The 19,868-nt window shown below is 42.5% G+C and overlaps 1 protein-coding gene across 1 annotated transcript; it reads left to right on the top strand.

Annotated features, from left to right (window-relative positions):
* The first annotated feature begins 594 nt into the window (after positions 1-594).
* LOC127419617 (P2Y purinoceptor 1-like) lies at positions 595-3,016 on the top strand. The gene has a single exon (XM_051661159.1). It carries the CDS (start codon positions 606-608, stop codon positions 1,560-1,562), a length of 957 nt encoding a protein of 318 aa, XP_051517119.1. The 5' UTR covers positions 595-605; the 3' UTR covers positions 1,563-3,016.
* Positions 3,017-19,868: the final 16,852 nt, after the last annotated feature.

Here is a 19,868-nt window from a genome sequence, read left to right as displayed (position 1 = left end):
GTGATCACACAATACCATAACACCCTAAGAAAACTGCATGGGCCTCAGATTTTAGGAAACAGAAGTGTAAGGGTGCCCTCACTTGTTTATTTGAGGAAGGGCAGATTTTATGCTGTTATTTGCAGAATTTGTGCAGTAAATATGGGCTTTTGTAGAGAAATGGGAGAAACATTTAAAACAGAAAGAAAGAGGATATAGAGTGTTTTAATAAAAATAAGACTGATATTTGAAATCAAAATCGGATAAATGCTTTTGAAAGACAAGTGAAGCACAAAACAAGATTTTTCACACGTTATTTTTTACAGGGTTTCAAAAAACTAGATGTCTTTCATGATTCTCAGACCAAATTGAAACGTATTATTTCCATCATACTGTAAAATGCAGTTTTTCTATCATCTATAGAGACTGGCTTAAGTTCAAGGTGCAAAGTTCCAAGTTTTCTTTTGACAAACTTTACTACACTTCTGTTGTGCATTTTCTGACGTCAGTCACTGTGCTCATACTTCCTGAGATTTTCATATGCAAGAACTTGTTGCATCGCCAACCTCCACCTAAGAAATGTTTGAAAGTCTGTTGCTGTGTGGTGATGGTCTACAATATGAAAAATGGAGTGGAACAATAGCTGTAAATCAGTCAATTTTGACTTTACGTACAAATTTTTACCCACAGTATATGTGGCTGTATTCACTCTTGGACTTCTTGGCAACTGTTTGGGGCTGAAATCTGTGCATGATAACTGGAGAAAAATGGGTAATGTAAATATCTTTGTCCTCAACCTATGCCTGGCAGACATTTTACACCTGTTCACTTTGCCTTTTTTGGTGGCATACTATGCAAACCAGAGTAAATGGATATTTGGAGATGTCTTCTGCAAGACTGTACGATTCTGTTTCTGTATCAACCTATACGGCAGTATTGGCTTCCTCACGTGCATCAGTGTTTACAGGTATCTTGGCATTGTCCACACTTTGAGGATTAAAGGCAGAATTACCAAAAGACACACAGTGATGATTGTTTTGCTGGTCTGGATTTTAGTTTTTCTTCAGTGTCTGCCTGATATGATCTTTGTAAAAACCTTTAGCAACATAACAACATGTTTTGACACAACTTCAGACCATTTTATTAAGGAATATCTGAAGTACAGCATTGGAAGGACCATTGTCGGATTTGGGATCCCTTTGCTAATAATGCTTTGCTGCTATGGACATGTGGCTTTCACTCTGATGACAAAGAAAGACACTAATGTCATCTTAAAGTTGAGATGTCTCAGGCTGGTTGTGATCCTGACCTTGCTGTTCTCCATTTGTTTCATTCCCTATCATATTTTTAGAAATCTCAACCTGGTAACTCGGATCTTCAAGTTGGAGGGCATATGTCAGAGATGGTATTCCACTATATACATTGCAAACCAGGTTGGTAATGGGTTGGCATGCATGAACAGTGCAATCAACCCACTGGTTTACCTCTTTAACAGTGATGAATTGCTGATGAAGTGTTTTATAAAGTGTGGACGAGCCCGCCAATCTGCTGCCGTATCCCTTGCGGAGGAGTCACCCATATAAGAATGTAATAGGGGAAGATGACAACACGGCCAGGAAATCTGACCCAGTCTCATTAAGGATGAATGGAGATTCTTTATATCATATATTTCCTTTTTTTTTTCTTGCTTTGAAGACATTACCATTCACCCTGACCTTTAACAGTGAATGAATGTAATTCTTATCTGATTCATGTTTGTTGTTCTTGTGGTTATGGGTGGGTTCTCGGTTTGAGTTTGTACGTCTTGTGACAGGAAATTTCTTTTTTAACGGCTTCATTTTATTCTGAGAAACAGTTTTTTTTTTTTTTTTTTTTAAGATTGTGTTTTAGTTCATAAAGTTATTTTTACACAGTAAACTTGGTCAGGTAGCTTACAAAAATGTGCTTCATTTGGCAACAATAAACTGATTTTATTTTAAGTTAAAAAAAAGTATATAATAAGATTGAATCAACCTGACTACAACGAAAGCAATATTTAAGGGTAAAACTAGATAAATATAGCTCCTTAAGGTAACAACTACATTTATCCACTTTTTACAGAGTATGTGACAACCTGTAATTATAACTGAATTGAAACTGTTGTATATTTGAGTTCTTTTAAAGAAGCAATAATTACAATGTTTAGGATTGTTTGACCACACTAAAAGACCAATTTGAAAATGACTGAAATAAATATTAATTGTCCATTTTTTGGCTACCTAAACATGCAACAAATTCAGAAGATTATTTCATAATTGAGAGTTTGAATTGGAAGTTGATGTTCTCTTACATTCATGAACACATAAAATCAGTTTTAGAGTTATGGCATGCTCCAGTTCCTACATAAAGAACTACAGTACCATACCTTCTAATTAAACAAACACACAGTCACCCAATAGTGTTTGTGATAGAAGACATAGTGCAACTAATATCAGTGTCAATACATCACATTGTGATATGACACATACCAAGCAATCTTATATGACATCTCTATGCTTCATTACATAATTCAGCCAGAAGATTACTTTATCCAAAGTTTTGATCAAACAGCATGGTCAAGTTGGGGTAACCCGTGCACTTTCTAATTTACCTCTTGACCCCTTCTGACCCCCTCAGTTTCAGACAAACTAGGCCCAGTACAGAATTGCATTGTAAAGGGAGAGTTCACCAAAAAATGAAAATTAAGGACTTGCACACATATATAAACAAACACACAGAAAAAGGTGTTTATCCACATAGAAAAACAATTAAAAAAAAAAAAAAAAAATACAATTTAAATGATACATACAACAAAACAACATTCTCTCTCTCCCCTAACCGTTGTTGAAACCCTCCAGGAAGGCCACATATCTGCCCCATTTCTTCATGTATGTCTCCATGTTACCCAGCAGTCTATGTGTCATTTCCTCGAAAGCTGCCACCTTTCCCAAGGGAGGCAGACCCAGCTGCCTTCCAACCTCTAAGAATTATTTGCCTCCCAATCATCACACTGGATAGAACCCACTTTTTTATATATTTGTCATTTAAATCAATGACTGTCCCATCCCCCAAAATGCACAGTCTTGGGCAGAGAGTAACGTCAGTGCCCAAGACCTCACTGATGAAATTCTGGACTTCCGACCAGAACTCCTGAATCTTCGCACAGAACCAGAAGGCATGGGCTATGTCCCCATCTTCCGACTGGCATCTCCAATAGGTAGGTGTGTCTATTAAACCAAGTCTATATAACCTAGAGGGGGTCCAATAGAAATGTTGTATGATCTTAAATTGCATAAGATGTAATTTAGCATCTCTGGACATAGATTTGAAATTGTTTTGAATCCTTTCCCACTCCCCATCCTCCAGTGCCACATTCAAATCCTTTTCCCATAACCCCTTGAGAGATGATAAAGCTCCGTCGCCAAGACTCTGAATCAGCAAAGAACAGTACACTGATGCTTCGGGACCCTTCCCAAAAGCAGCAATCACCACACTAAGGGTGTCTGCCGCTTTAGGGAGCTGTATACTACTTCCAAAGACAGTATATAATAAATGGCGCAACTGTAAATATCTGAAGAATTGAGACCTCGGAATCCCAAATTGCTGTATAATATTATCAAAAGATCTCAAGATCTCAAGATCTCAAGTTTTTGTACGTCTCAAAGCGTAGCAACACCCCTCTCAATCCATTCCGCCCAGCAGAAGGGGGACTTATCAATGCATAATTTAGGGTTCAACCATATGCTTGAGGCAACATTCAGATAAATATCCCAACTGAACATGTGGGAAACCTTTGACCACGCTGATTGCAAGTGTGAAATGACTGAATGAAATCTTTCTGGGCAATTTGATAGAAAGACTTTACAATGGTGAAATAGGGGCAAGGGTCTCTTGTTCAATGCAAAACCAGGGAGGGGCCCTCTCTGGTGGGAGCGACCAATGTGCCAAATGTCTGAGACCAAAAGCATAATAGTAAAATAAAGTCTTGGGGAGACCTAACCCACCTTTGTCAACTGGCCTGTGTAACTTATTAAAATGCATCCGAGGATTTACCACTCCAAATAAAGGATTTGGCTATACTATTAAATTGTTTAAAATAAGTGAGAGGAACTTCAATGGGGAGAGATTGTAGCTGGTAGTTGAATTTTGAAATACAATTAATTTTTATAACATTAACCTTCCCAATCATAGACAAATGTAAAGAAGCCCACCTGTCCACATCACTCTAAACCTTTTTATTAAAGGGTCAAAATGAACTCTAATTAAATCACTCAAACTTGATGGAAATAAAATGCCCAAATACTTAATGCCCTGTTTGGGCCACTGGAAGGTGCCCGGCTAAAAAGCTGTTACAGGGCAATATACTGTCAGAGCCAAAGCTTCGGATTTACACCAATTAACTCTGTATCCTGAGAACTTAGAAAAGGAATTAATAATTACGTGGAGGCAAGGCACAGATCTAGTAGGGTCGAAGACGAATAATAAAATATAATCTGCATAAAGCAAAAGCTAATGCGCCACACCTCCTGCCACAATCATGGGGATATCATCCTCCTTTCTTATCACGGCTGCTAATGGTTCCAGGGCAAGACAGAACAATAACGGGGAAAGAGGGCAACCCTGCCGGGAGCCCCTATACAGAATAAAATAATCTGAAATTAATCCATTTGTTTGTATTGCCGCTACCGGGTGTCTAAAGTAACTTAATCCATTCAATAAAAATACTGCCGAACACATACAATTCCAAAATCTTAAAAAGATAATCCCATTCTACCATATCACCTTTTCAGCGTCAAGTGAGATGGCAGCGACCAGAGTTTTATCATTCGCCACTGACCACATGATATTGATGAAACACTTAATGTTATCATAAAAGCTACAGCCCTGAATAAACTCCACCTGATCTATATGTATAAGAGATGTCAACTTAATCGGTTAGCCAAAATTTTGGACAATATTTTAACGTCTAGCTGGCTCAGGGAAATTGGATGGTAACTCTTGCCCTCGCTTGGATCTTTGCCCTTTTTAAGAATCAGACTGATCCTTTAAGAATCCGACTGATGGAAGCTTTCCATTCTTTAATGATTCCGTATAAACTTCTTGCAAAAGTGGAGCCAGTTCTGTAGCGTATGATCTAAAAAAATTCAGCGGCAAAGCCATCTGGCCCCGGAGTCTTGCCTGTAGGCAAGGCCTTAATTACCTTGCCAAGCTTCTCCAAGGTTATCTCAGAATCAAGATAATTTATTTGCTCAGTAGTCAGTATAGGAAGTTCTAATGGTTCTACAAAGTTTCTAATAGTCAGTAGATGAAGACATGGAACTATAGAGATCAAGATAAAATTCTTTAAAAGCATTATTAATATCAATGGCTGAGGTAAATATTTCACCACCAGCAGATTTCACTGAGGGAATGGTAGAAAAAGACTCTCTCTGTTTTATATACCTGTATCTAGCCAGAAGTTACCCTGATTTGCCCCCACTCAAAGTATGACTGTCTTGCCCTGAATAGCCAAAACTCCACCTTCCGCAACAAAATAGTCTTATATCTGTATTTCAATGGGGTCAATTTCCTAAGGCCATTAGACAACATTCGGCGCTTCAGCTCTGCCTCTGCACTTTTTGTATTTTTTTTCTCCCTTTTATCCCAATTTGGAATGCTCAATTTCCACTACTTAGTAGGTCCTCGTGGTGGCAAGTTACTCACCTCAATCTGGGTGGCGGAGGACAAGTCTCAGTTGCTTCCACTTCTGAGACTGTCAGTCCGTGCATCTTATCACGTGGCTCGTCGTGCATGACACCGCGGAGACTTCGCATGTGGAGGCTCATGCTACTCTCTGAGATCAACACACAACTTACCATGTGCCCCATTGACAGCAGAGGAACCGATATAAGGTCCGGCCATTTCAGCGGGTAGTTCAGCATTATGGCAGCAGGGACACAACGTCTCGTTCCCTCCATCAGGGAACGGAGGTTACACAAGTAACCATGACGTTCCCTATCTGTCACTCACTCGACGTTGTGTCAATGTAGTGACACTAGGGGTCCCTATACAAAATGCCACAGTTGGCTGAACTGTGTTACGTGAACTGGCGGTGTGTGGTGGGCAGACTACTGTGTGCCTCATAGCCAGCACACCAGGTTGACACATAACCTCCCCCAACATAGTCATGAGTGTCGAATGGCCCTTTGGGGACAAGTTGACTACCCAAAAGACAGAGACAGGCTTAACACAGTCATGGCCTCTTTTCCCCTTCTCTTTTTCAACTCCCTAAAAAAGAAGGGGGATTATCCGACTGGGCCACCAGGTCTAGTCGGGGGGTGTTCCTCCCTAGGGGAAGACACTGCGGAGACCACACCTCGCCCAAAGGGGGGGGGGGGATATTTAAGTGGAAGTATACGTCACATGGTCTTTCCGACCATGTGGAGAGTCTTCAAGGTAGATCCTACCCAACGGTGGAGGAGTTACTACAAACATGGAGACTGGGGCAGAGGGGCTCTGCCCTAGGAAGACGCAGTTTGCCAACAGGGAAACGAACTAGCAGAAGATATATATCACATGGGGTTAGCCTTACAGGGAACCACCACATGCGGAGCACCTACCCCAGAACAGGACTCTTACTTAGCATGTGTACTGGGCCGGCAGCAAGTCTCTCTGAAAACTCGACTGCCACAGGGCTCGGAGGAAGTCAACCAGGGAACAAAGTTTGTGAACACTACTGGGAATTAATGGCGCACATCTTCAGCTCCAAGGGAGGTGGAAGGCGCTATGTGCAAGCGATACACCCAGCCAGCTATCCCTGGCTTATCTGCTTGTGTTGCGTGCCACTACCTGGGATGAAACCGGTTCCACCCGGAGGTTGTAGAACCTTGCAAAGGCGTTGGGTGTTGCCCAGCCCGCTGCTCTGCAAATGTCTGTTAAAGAGGCACCTCTGGCCAGGGCCCAGGAAGCCGCTACACCTCTGGTAGAATGGGCTCGTAGCCCTACCGGGGGCGGCATGTCCTGGGTGAGATATGCCATAGTTATGGCGTCAATGAGCCAGTGGGCGATCCTCTGCTTGGAGACAGTGCTTTCTTTCCGCTGTGCATCAAAGCAGACAAAGAGCTGTTGAGAGATTCTAAAGCTCTGCATGCGATCCAAATAGATGCGTAAAGCACGCACTGGACACAGCAATGACAGGGCTGGGTCTGCCTCCTGGGGCAGTGCTTGCAGGTTCACCACCTGGTCCTTAAAAGGGGTGGTGGGAAACTTGGGCACATAGCCCGGTCGGGGTCTCAGGATCACGTGAGAGTATCCCGGACCGAACTCCAGGCACGTTTCGCTGACAGAGAATGCTTGCAGGTCACCTACCCTCTTGATGGAAGTGAGCGCAGTCAGGAGGGCAGTCTTCAAGGAGAGTACCTTAAGCTCGGCTGACTGCAAATGCTCAAAGGGGGCTCTCTGTAGACCCTGAAGAACTACAGAGAGGGATTCAGCCTCCTGGCACCTCTTAGGAACCTGATGATCAGGTCGTGCTTCCCTAAGGACTTACCGTCGACTGTGTTGTGGTGAGCTGCTATGGTGGCACACCACGACATACACCTTCAAGGTGGAAGGGGACAACCTCCCTTCCAAGCTCTCCTGCAGGAAGGAAAGCACTTATCCGACTGCACATCTCTGGGGGTCTTCGCGTCGGGAAGAACACCACTTAGCGAACATACACCACTTAAAGGCATACAGGCACCTCGTAGAGGGGGCCCTAGCCTGAGTGATCGTGTCTACCACCGTGGGTGGTAGTCTGCTTAGGTCTTCCACATCCCGTCCAGGGGCCAGACATGGAGATTCCAGAGGTCTGGGCGCGGGTGCCAGAGGGTGCCCCGTCCTTGAGAGAGAAGGTCCTCCCTCAGGGGAATTCGCCAGGGGGGAGCTGTCACGAGGAGCGTGAGGTCCGAGAACCACGTCTGGGTGGGCCAGTAGGGTGCTACCAGGATGACCTGCTCCTCATCCTCCCTGATCTTGCGCATGGTCTGTGCAAGCAGGCTCACTGGGGGAAATGCATATTTGTGTAGGCCAGGGGGCCAGCTGTGTGCCAGCACGTCTATGCTGAGGGGAGCCTCGGTGAGGGCGTACCAGAGCGGGCAGTGGGAGGATTCTTGGGAGGCAAACAGGTCCACCTGTGCCCATCTGAATCGACTCCAAATCAGCTGGACCACCTGAGGGTAACCTGCCGTGACAGTGCGTCCGCTGTAGTGTTGAGGTTGCCCGGGATGTGAGTGGCTCGCAGTGACTTGAAGTGCTGCTGACTCCAGAGGAGGAGACGGTGGACGAGTTGTGACATACAATGAGAGCGCAGACCGCCTTGGCAGTTGACATATGCTACCGTTGCCATGCTGTCTGTCCGAACTAACATGTGCTTGCCCTGGATCAAAGGCTGGAACCTCTGCAGGGCGAGCAGAATTGTCAACAACTCGAGGCAGTTGATGTGCCAATGCAGTCACAGGCCCATCCAGAGGCCGGTGGCTGCATGCCTGTTGCAAACAGCACCCCAGCCCATTTTGGAGGCATCTGTTGAGACCACGACGCGCCTGGAGACCAGTTCTAAAGGAACACCTGCTCGTAGAAATGAGAGGTCGGTCCAAGGGCTGAAAAGACAGTGACAGACTGGCGTGATGGCCATGCGATGTGTCCCGTGGCACCATGCCCATCTCGGGACTCGAGTCTGGAGCCAGTGCTGAAGCGGCCTCATATGCATCAACCTGAGTGGAGTGGCCACCGCCGAGGACGCCATATGCCCCAGGAGCCTCTGAAAATGTTTCAGTGGAACCGCGCGAGGGGGACCAAGGGGACAACGTCGTCGGACGTACCGGCAGGTGGGGCCTTGCGGCAGGGCAGAGCGCGAGGTTGGTTGCCGAGCTCAGTTCCTGCATCAAATCTGGGGCGGAACTACCCTTGTGCAGTTCTTTCAGCGCCTTAGCTTGGTGGACCTGCAGGAGAGCCATGGCGTGCAGGGCAGAGGTGGCTTGTCCAGCAGCGCTACAGGCTTTAGCCGTCAGGGACGACATGAGCCTACAGGGCTTGGACGGGAGCTTAGGGCATCCGCGCCAGGTGGCGGTGCTCTGCGGGCATAGGTGCACCGTGAGCGCCTTATCCACCGGGGGAATCGCCGTATAGCCCCTGGCCGCCCCGCCATCGAGGGTAGTAAGAGCGGGGGAACTGCGGAATCGGGCCGGGCAGTAAAAGGTGCCTCCCACGACTTCGTCAGCTCCTCGTGCACTTCCGGGAAGAATGCCACTGGAGCGGGGTGTGGCTGCTTTGAGCGGCGCTGCGAGCCCAGAAACCAATCATCAAGCCGTGAGGGTTCAGGGGAGAGCGGAGGGTTCCACTCTAACCCGACGCTCGTGGCCGCCCGGGAAAGCATGTCTGTCATTTCGGCATCAGCCTGTGACTGGGCAATCGTCCCCGAAGGGGGAAGCCCAGCTGAGGCTTCTGCGTCTGACTGGACAAGCCTGCTCTCTGATGCTGCACTTGAGAGCTCATCATCTTCGCGGGCTCCGAACAAGAAACCAGACTCGCCATGAGACGAGCCGGCGAACTCATCCGGAAGCCAGAAAGCAAGCCGTTACCGCAACATTGCCATGGTCATGTTCTCGCAGTGAGAACATGAACCAACCACAAACGCTGCCTTCGTGTGGGTCGCGCCCAGACACGAAAGACAGCGATCATGACATCCGAAGTTGAGAGATAACGACCGCAACCAGGAATAACACACAATCGGAAAGGCATCTTTAAAAAGACGCATCTTTAAAAAGACGTTCCGTGTGTGCCGCTCTTTTAGAGAAATATATACTCTTTTAGAGGGAAAAAGCTCTTTCAGAAAATATACTCTCTAGTTTTTCTGCCGAAGCACCCAGGAGCGTTCTCTGCAGTGCACCAGTGCAGAGGAGGGAGAAGCCGCTGAAATGCACCGTCAGATCCAGCAGAGGTGAATGAACAGTAGTATTCAGCTCAATGAGCATGACCGTTCGGCTCCAAAGAGAAAATCTGAATGAGTGGTTGCATACCAGCTCCTTTTATACCCGTATGTCCGGGGGAGTGGCATGCAAATACCACTTGCCAATTTTCATTGGCCTTTTATCAAAGACCAGAGGTGTTTCGGGCTCCCAAGAGTGACCCCTAGTGTCACTACATCGACACAACGTCGAGTGAGTGACAGATAGGGAACTATCCTGAAGGTGTGCCACTCTACAAAATAAACTTGTGCAGAATCTTCAGACAGTCAAGCGAATGTTCAGTGAGCCACTCGGCTGCAACGTGAGTACAATGAGATGATTTGCTCACTCCATTGACTTTATGAAGGACATCACTTGCTGTGGGCAGAGCTCGCCGTTCACACATCCGATACTTGTATGGTGTCATGTGACTCTGTAGGTCCTTTTAATGCAAGTGAATTTGAAGCTCCAAAAATAGCAGAAAGACATGTACATCACGCGGCTCATGACAGAACTCTGGGATCAGCGGTTAAATTTTTCTGTTTGTCTTCCCTAATGATGGACACACTTCCGAAGGACTTTTGCAGGCGAACCCGCTATAACAGTGGCAGTGAGTTCCAAGAATAACAAATAATCTGTTTGTTAAGGAGGGATTGAATAGGAGCAACCTTTTGTGTAACCTCGTGCCTATTGCTGAATCACAGCTGTGCTGATATTCAGAACAACATCACGACTGCAAGTATGATATTGCTTTTACAGTAGTTCTACTAACAATATGTTAATACTGAGTAATTTCACAGACTCAATGGACAGTTATTTTGTTATTTTTGCTCAGCTAACAAAAGTTCAAAACGTAGCTTCCAGTTCCATAACTGACAATTTGCAATAAAAAAAGAGAGAGAGAAAAAAAGAGATGATTTTCATTTTGCCTGGTGCTTTAATATACTGGCTTTGCTTGACCTAGCCAACATACTGTTATTCTACAAAATTGGTCTAGGGTTTTTTAAAAATCCTGTGAATGCCCACAATGACTGACAGGCAGAAAATCTTCTGATTGGCTAAACAAACAATCTAACCGTGACATCTTTCCCCCCGCTGTTTACTGAGCCTAGGGCTATAACAGAGACAGGTGATATTTCATGGGACCTATTTCAGTGATCTCTGACAGATATATAGAGGCATTTTCTGCATGTAGTTTAAAAAAAATATATATCACTTACAGCACCTTTAAGCTTAAAAAAAATTTTTTGTTACTTTTAGGCCAGGCATTGTAAAGCCAACATCTAAGTTTGTCTTGAAAAACAACCTATCTATTTAACATTTTGCTGCAGAGCTTGCTAGATAGAGCTTGTTTATACATGTCCCACATGTAGCATAAACAACACGTGGACATGGCAATGGTATGGGTCATTAAGGAAGTTGCCACAGGGCAAAAGTGTCATATATCAATGTCAAAGGGAACATGTGTGCAAGTGCACACTGTAAGAGCTGTCCCCTTACTTGTCCTAAATCTTACAGAGACATTTCTGGAATTACTAGTGGCTGATTTTGAACTATTCTTAACAGCAACTAAACAAGAACATCAGCACTCTAACCATCTTCATACCAACAGATATAAAAACACAGAACATTCAAAATCGCCCCTGTTTCTTTATCAAAACATACACTTACTGCTGTGCAACAGCACAACCAAATATGTCACTCCATAATTTAGAGTTGGTTCGTGCACGCTCTGATGACACGGCCCGGAATGCCGTCTGGACCCACGGCTTTACGGATATTCAACTGTCAGAAGGATCACGTTACATCCGCTACAGAGACAGAGAGTGAACTAACCTCTGTAGATTCTGTAGAGCTCTCTCTGTGAGGGCTGTGTTATTTCCCTCGAACTGTGCATAAAAAGTATTTAGCTCATCCGCGAGAGAGGCAGCGGTGTTCACGGCGTTTTTATTCCCTTTAAAGTCCGTGATGATATGAATTCCCTGCCACATGCTTCTAGAGTTGGTGGAGTTAAACTGTCCTTCAATCTTGTTCCTGTACTGGAGTTTTGCTGCTCTGATTTATGCTCCTCCGCATTCCCAGAATTAAAAGCGGAGGTCCGTGCATTAAGTGGCACGTGAACATCGCTATAAATCCAAGGTTTCTGGTTCGGGTAGATCCGTATTGTTTTGGACGGAACAACATCTTCTATGCACATTCTGATGAAACGTTACGCTATCAGCGTACACCTCGATGTCATCATCAAAGGTGGACAAGGACATCTCCCAGTCCGCGTGATCAAAACACTGGATCGTTCTGAGGGTGGGTGCTTCCTGTTTCAGTTTCTGCCTGTAAGCAGGCAGAAGCAGAATGGAAGAGTGGTCTGATTTGCCAAATGGTGGGTGGGGGAGGAATTTGTAGCCATCCCGGAAGGGACAGTAGCAATGGTCCAAAACCCGGTCCCCTCGTGTGTTAAAACTGATGTGTTGGTGGTATTTTGGTGCAACTGATTTAAAATTGGCTTTGTTAAAATCCCCGGTCACAATGAATGCGACTTCAGGGTGCGCGGTTTCCTGCTTGCTTATACTCCCTACAGTTCCTTGAGTGCCCGTACACAGCAGTGATAATGACTGCTGTGAATTCCCTTGGTAGCCAGAATGGTTGACACAGAAGCATGAGAAATTCCAGATCAGGAGAGCAGAAAGACTTGATAGAATGTACGTTCCTCTGATTACACCAGGATTTGTTGATCATAAAACATACACCACCACCTCTGCTTTTACCTGAGAGGTCTTTTGCTCTGTCCTCTCAGTGTACGGAGAACCCCACGGGTTCGATGGCTGAATCTGGAATCTCTGCAGACATCCAAGTTTCTGTAAGGCAGATAATGCAGCAGTCCCTCGTCTCTCATTGGAAAGAGATCCGCGCTTTCAGCTCGCAAAGCTTGTTGTCCAGAGACTGAACATTTGCCAGTAGAATACTGGGTAGTGGAGGTCAATTTGCATGACGTCTTACTCTGATGAGAACGCCGGCTCTGTTTCCCCTATTCCTTCTGCATTTTCGCAGCCGGGCAGCCCAGACAAAGGGTTCCGCTGGTGTATTTGAAAACAGCAGGTTGGCATTGAGGAATTTGAAGTCCGGTTTACAGTGTGTAATTGCAGAACCAATGTCCAAAAGTGTTTGTCTGTTGTAGACAATAGCAGACAACATCCAAGACAAAAAACATAAGAATTGTAAACAAAACAAACAAAAAACTACAACGTTGTTTTGGAGCTCGCAACGCAGCAGCCATACTCTTGAGTCCAGGCATTTTGAGTTTTTTGGTGAACTATCCCTTTAGAGTGAATTAAGAGTTTTATTCATTTTTTAAGTATGTATTCATCAAATAATATGTGCAATATGTAATATGTTTAGTGAGGCCAATTTAGCATAAGCTTTTTGCAGGAGGATGTGACAATATTAAGGCCATATGACATAAGTGATACCTGGTGTTCTGGGAACAACCAGAGATCAGGCACATGCAGAATCAGTAAAGTTTGTTTGCAGCTTCACTTATCTTGTTATTTACCACATCCTTTCTGCCGCATATTTTCTTTATAGAACTCAACATGCTCTATGCCTCGGAAGGAAATTGGGTCACGAGTTTGATACAACAATGCTCAAGGGTGTAGATTTGGCTTGAATATTGTGGGGGTTACAACGTGAAGCATCTACACTACTGGTCTAAGTTTTGAAACACTTGACTGAAATGTTTCTTGTGATCTTAAATCTTTTGATCTGAAGGCGTATGCTTTAATTTTTGTGTGATGAGACAGGAGAGGAATGAGGATCTAAATGCAGCCTTTAATAAAACAAAAGTAAACCAGATAACTCAGAACATAATGAAACAAAACACAGAGAACAAAGCACAGCATAATACAGACAATGACTGACAAAAAACCAGGGGAAAACAAGGACTTAAATACACAAGGGAAAACAAGGGAACGAGGAACACCTGGGGAAACAATCAGGGGAAAACCAATCATGAAAATAAACTACAAAGGACTACAAAACTAACAGGAAACAGGAACATGGAACTAAACCAGAATTTCAACATAAATGTCAAAACAAACAACAGGGAATATGTGACAGTTTGAAATTAGTTTTGTAGACAAAAATATAATTGTGCCACCATATTAATCTATTTCATTATAAAACTAAAATTTAATAAAAATAAATAAATAAAAAAAAAACATTTTTGAAATTGATGACTTTGACCAAATAATAAAGAAAAGCAGCCAATAAGTGCCCAACATAGATGGGAACTCCTTCAATACTGTTTAAAAAGCATCCCAAGGTGATACCTCAAGAAGTTGGTTGAGAAAATGTCAAGAGTACATGTCTGCAAATTCTAGGCAAAGGGTGACTTTTGCCTAGAATTTTGAGTTTTGAGTTTTGAGTTTTGATTTATTTTGGATTTTGTTTAGTCACAACATAATTCCCATATTTCCATTTATGTTATTCCATAGTTTTGATGACTTCACTGTTATTCTAAAATGTGAAAAAAAAAAAAAAAAATTATAATACAGAATGAGTAAGTGTTTCAAAATTTTTGACCGGTAGTATACATGTTTCCATTGTTCATGGTATAAATATTGGGGGGGTTGTACTTGCTTGTTTTGATCTACAGCTCTAAACAGGTTAACCAAGGTCATAATAAACTAATTAACATTCATGAGCCACGCCCCTAAATATTCGCTCATGACCCAGAGAGCTGCAAACAACCAACATACAGTATTTGATCACAGAATGCTCGCCAATGACACATATGTCAAAACTTGTTCAATAAAGAAGAAATAGTAAATACATCAGTCCTTTTATGGCCGTTAGTAGGCCCTATGAATGTAACACAGACAGAAATAATTTTGTTTAGACTGCGGAATACATACAAAAATAGCCCAAGCCAGTGAGGATTGATACAGTCACCATGCAGTCATGTTAAAAGTACTAAAACAGTCAAGCAGAGATCTATATAAATTGAAATGACACTCACCACTATCATCAAACCACTTAATGTGCCCTCTTCATGGACTTCTTGAAAGCAAACCCTCAAATAAATATTTGAAACCCAAAAGGTGCAGGAGATCATCGTGCTCTGTTTACATTGTCATCATAAAGTTCAATCTGTTACAATTCACTGACGTCCTCAACTGATTTTGATAAGGCTGATCTCGAAAACAAACTCTCTCCGGTTTAAAGGTGAATTCAATCATAAGCGTTAAGAGTATGGAGCCAGTTCAGACCGGTAATGCATATACATACATATTTTTATAATGTGAACCAACATCCTCATGTGATTTTTTTCTGATGTTAAAATAATATCTCTTATCTCAGAGCAATAAGAGACATTTGTGAAATAGAATTACCTGCTTACTCACGCGTCACTTCAAAGCACCATCTATACGCAGCTGCAGTACCTCTGTGCTTCTTCACTCAAGCGTCCTTGGGAAGCTTCCTCTGTCCTCGATCCTCACCTCTCCTCTGTCCTTGGTCCTCTCCTCCTCACCATGCATTTAGAGAATTTATACATCCTTCATGATGACAGACTTTGATCGGTTTCCGGGTCACAGGCTTCAGTCCTTTTTTTACTCTAAATCTCCACTTTCACTTTCAGATGTGAAAGTGAAACTAAACAGGCACCACATGTGGCTTTCTGATGTAAAATTGAAAGTAAAAGTGAAGATTTAGAGTAAAAAAAAGTTATACATTTTCATCTGTTTCTCACCCACAACTATCATATTGTTTCTGAAGATATAGATTTAACCACTGGAGTCATATGGATTACTTTTATGTTTCCTTTATGTGATTTTTGGAGCTACAAAGGTCTGGTCACTATTCACTCGCATTGTTTGGACCTACAGAGCTGAGATATTCTTCTAAAAATCTTAATTTGTGTTCTGCTGAAGACAGAAAGTCATACACATCTTGGGTGGCATGAGAGTGAATAAATGATGAGACAATTTTCATTTTTGGGTGAACTATCCCTTTAAGACACCTCTAGACACAGTAACTAAATGGACCATCTTTACAGAATGACTGAAGATAATCTCCTACAGTTTAACATTTTTTTATTTGGGAATTTGTGTATCAATAAGCCTTAACTGACAGGTTTAGAGTCAACAGCAGGTTAGTTAAGTCAATCTTCTGTTGGCTGCCAGGATTCAGTGTCTGTCCTCAACTAAGCCTCTCTACCATGCCAACCCCATCCCTCCTCCCAACTCTTCCTGCCTCTCTCTCTCAGAGACATCAGTCAGGTGACTTGAGCAGGAATAAGGTTTATGGGAATGCAGCCATGTGTTTTCAGTTCCTAAACTTAAAGCTCAGCAGCACAGGGCCCAACGACTTGTCCTCCGAGCAAAAGGAGCTAACACAGACACGCCTGCTCAAGATATGGGTGCCGTGGTTGAACAGCTCCCTAGGCCAGAGAAGAGGCTGTGAGTGAGGGGAAGTTTTAATTCACCTGTCTTTCCTTCCCTTTGTTGCTTTCTTCTTGCTTTCCCTCTTTTGCAGTATCCCTTCAATTTTCTCTTCTAAACTTGTTGGTGCATACAGTGTTAATGACTTGTAGATTAACAACTTGCCATTGTGGACTTCAGCCCTGTCTGCTTCCTTCATCTACATTAAACCACATTGCCACTTAGTTTGTTCTTGACAGTATTGTGCCTTCTTTATGGCAACAGACTGAAAAGGAATATTAAGTGCTGGAGTTGGCTTAATTTTATTCTGTGGTTGCTCTTAGATGTTCTTTAATTAGTTTTCATGCCTCCAGTGTCACTTTGTCATCTAAACTATTTGAATAGCTCTGCTGTTTCTACAGATCGGTAGATGATAAAGAGATTACAATCTGTCAGTTCCTGTATGTTCTTTTGATGCTGCGACAAGCTAAGATTTTCTTGTTGTACCTCTTTCTATCCTCTTTTTTCCTGTTTTATTTCAGAAAAATATCAGACTGATCCCTGCTGATTTTTTTCTAAATGAATTGATAACAGACTAATTTGTATTGTTCTGCTGAATGCCTAGTCTTTAATTTAGGTCAGTATCAAAGGGATGCAGTGCACACATACAAGGCCTATAAATCTTTCGGTCCAGACTATGATGAATCCATGAAAAGTTTAAGGTGGCTATAATACTAATTTCTAAATGAAAACAATGTATAAACAATTGATAATGTCATGTGTCATTATGACATATTGTGACACTGAATTTGTCTTTCATTCATATATTTGTCTATCATGTCTTCAGAGCCTTTGCCTCAAATGCCCTCAAAGATATCGCCAATTACTTCACTAAGGAGCAGGGACAAGTAGTAGTGAGTCAAGAGAATAATGGACACCTGCCAATCCAAGTTATATATGGATGACTTGTCTGACTTTACATTCAGTAAAGTTTGTATTACAATTAATACCTACTTAGTTTGGGAGTATAACTAATTTTATTGAGAAATCAACCAATCATTGAGGTAGGAGTCATGACTGGGTAAAAATATTGATTTTCAGATGCATCGTGATCATTCATTCATTTGAACGATCTCAGTGTTGATTCTTAAATCCGAAGATTGATCTTTCACTCTATGCGGCAACCCTCTACAATGCAAATAATACAACCAAATTTTGTGCAGTGTGACTAAATACGTTTGTGATTAGATACTAGCTGGTACGTTTTCAGATTTCACTCACCATTAATTGAGTAGTATATTATTGAAGAAGTTTAGCACTGTTTGAACTTTCACTGCATGTTGAGAGTAAAAGTTTGGTTTGACTCATTCCATGTTTCTCCAAAGATGAGATTCACGCAATGTATTTGTCATTAAATGATGTCTCTTTTAAAATCCTTTATGTTCTTTACAGTAAGTTGTTGATCAACAACAATATTTTTATTTTTATTTTAGTCATGCATACTGGATGCTGTCAAGAAGCCATTCGACTCCTCTCTAGTTGATTTAAACTCTTAAAGACACAGTACCAGTTTTCAGCACGTATTCTACAAATCAATGTAAATATTTGAAATAGTAAACGTTTTGAATGTAAACAATAAATATTTAACTATAAATATGCCACAGGTAATCACAGCCTTGCAGATAGATGGACAATACAGAACGATTGCAAGTGTGATGCTGCTTTTATACAACAGTTCAACAAACAAGGAAATAAATAAGCAGGGAAAAACTATGGACTGTCACAAAAAATGCTGTTGGGTGTGGAACTACTTTCTTATGCCACAGGATCTGCCATTGCTAATGCAAAAGATGCGCCCAAGTCTCCGTTACTAATTCGCAAACCACACTTTAGAACTAATAACGACAGCTTGAGCTGTTTCTAACAAGTTATTGATAAAATAAGGATGTGTATGTGTGTGTGTGTGTGTGTGTGTGTGTTTGGGAGAAAGAGAGACAGAGAGAGAGAGACTGAGCATGTGATTACCTGCATCTGTTACAATGATGAATATGCTGCAGCTGTTAGTTTAACTCTATTCCTCAGCTGTAGTGTGGTAGTAGTCCCCTCCGATTGTGGAGTGATGCTGCCATACGTGCTGTCTGAATGATCCTATGAGTATTTCACTCACATTCAAGTGTTTTGTTGTTGGAGAGAAAACATTTAGGATGCCAGTTTCATTCTTGTATATTTGTTGGGGAACTCTTATTTTGACAGATACAGAAAGCATTCTATTTTCTGCCTTTTTGAAAGTTTACATCTTCTCCCAACTCGGAAACTTGTATCAGGTAGGCGCCCTGAGCATGTTTTATTACTCCGTCTGTCGCGATTGTCAGCTGAGATCTGCAGTAATGCTGAAGCTGTTAGTTTAACTCTGTTTCTCAATTACAGTGTAGTAGTAATCTGAGTAATCATGGAGTGAGAGAAAATTCTGGATGACTTCAAAGAAATTTGCGCACTGACTGACAGAGTTTGTCAGTGTCAGCTCATAGCACACACAAGATGGTCTTTTGTCACCACCTGCTGTCTATGAATGAAAATTAACACATCTAGCTGCACTTACCTGTTTGGAATGCCGCGAACACAAGCGGAGTGATACAAACAGTAAAGTGTCCCAGTGCTGATGGTGTGCGCTATCAGCACTCTTGGAACACCTTTCAACCAATCAGATTCGAGGACCAGATCTAACTGTTGTGTATCTATCTATCTATCTATCTATCTATCTATCGATCTATCTATACACTGGCGGCCAAAAGTTTGGAATAATGTACATATTTTGATCTTATGGAAAGAAATTGGTACTTTTATTCACCAAAGTGGCATTCAACTGATCACAATCTATAGTCAGGACATTAATAACGTGAAAAATTAGTATCACAATTTGAAAAAAAAATTCTTAAAACTTCTTCAACTACTTCAAAGAGTTTTCATCAAAAAATCCTCCACATGCAGCAATGACAGCTTTTCAGATCCTTGGCATTCTAACTGTCAGTTTGTCCAGATACTCAGGTGACATTTCACCCCATGCTTCCTGTAGCTCTTGCCATAGATGTGGCTGTCTTGTCGGGCACTTCTCGTGCACCTTACAGTCTAGCTGATCCCACAAAAGCTCAATGGGGTGAAGATCCATAACACTCTTTTCCAATTACCTGTTGTCCAATGTCTGTGTTTCTTTGCCCACTCTAACCTTTTCTTTTTGTTTTTCTGTTTCAAAAGTGGCTTTTTATTTGCAATTCTTCCCATAAGGCCTGTACCCCTGAGTCTTCTCTTTACTGTACATGAAACTGGTGTGAGCGGGTAGAATTCAGTGAGGACATGTGAGGCGTCTGTTTATCAAATTAGAGACTTTGATGCACTTATCCTCTTGTTTAGTTGTACATCTGGCCTTCCACATCTCTTTCTGTCCTTGTTAGAGCCAGTTGTCCTTTGTCTTTGAAAACTGTAGTGTACACCTTTG

Source organism: Myxocyprinus asiaticus, chromosome 29 (genome assembly GCF_019703515.2).
Source record: "Myxocyprinus asiaticus isolate MX2 ecotype Aquarium Trade chromosome 29, UBuf_Myxa_2, whole genome shotgun sequence".
Classification (NCBI taxonomy): domain Eukaryota; kingdom Metazoa; phylum Chordata; class Actinopteri; order Cypriniformes; family Catostomidae; genus Myxocyprinus; species Myxocyprinus asiaticus.
The sequence above is the reverse complement of the archived record's forward strand: the minus strand, read 5'-3'. Positions and strand labels throughout refer to the sequence as shown.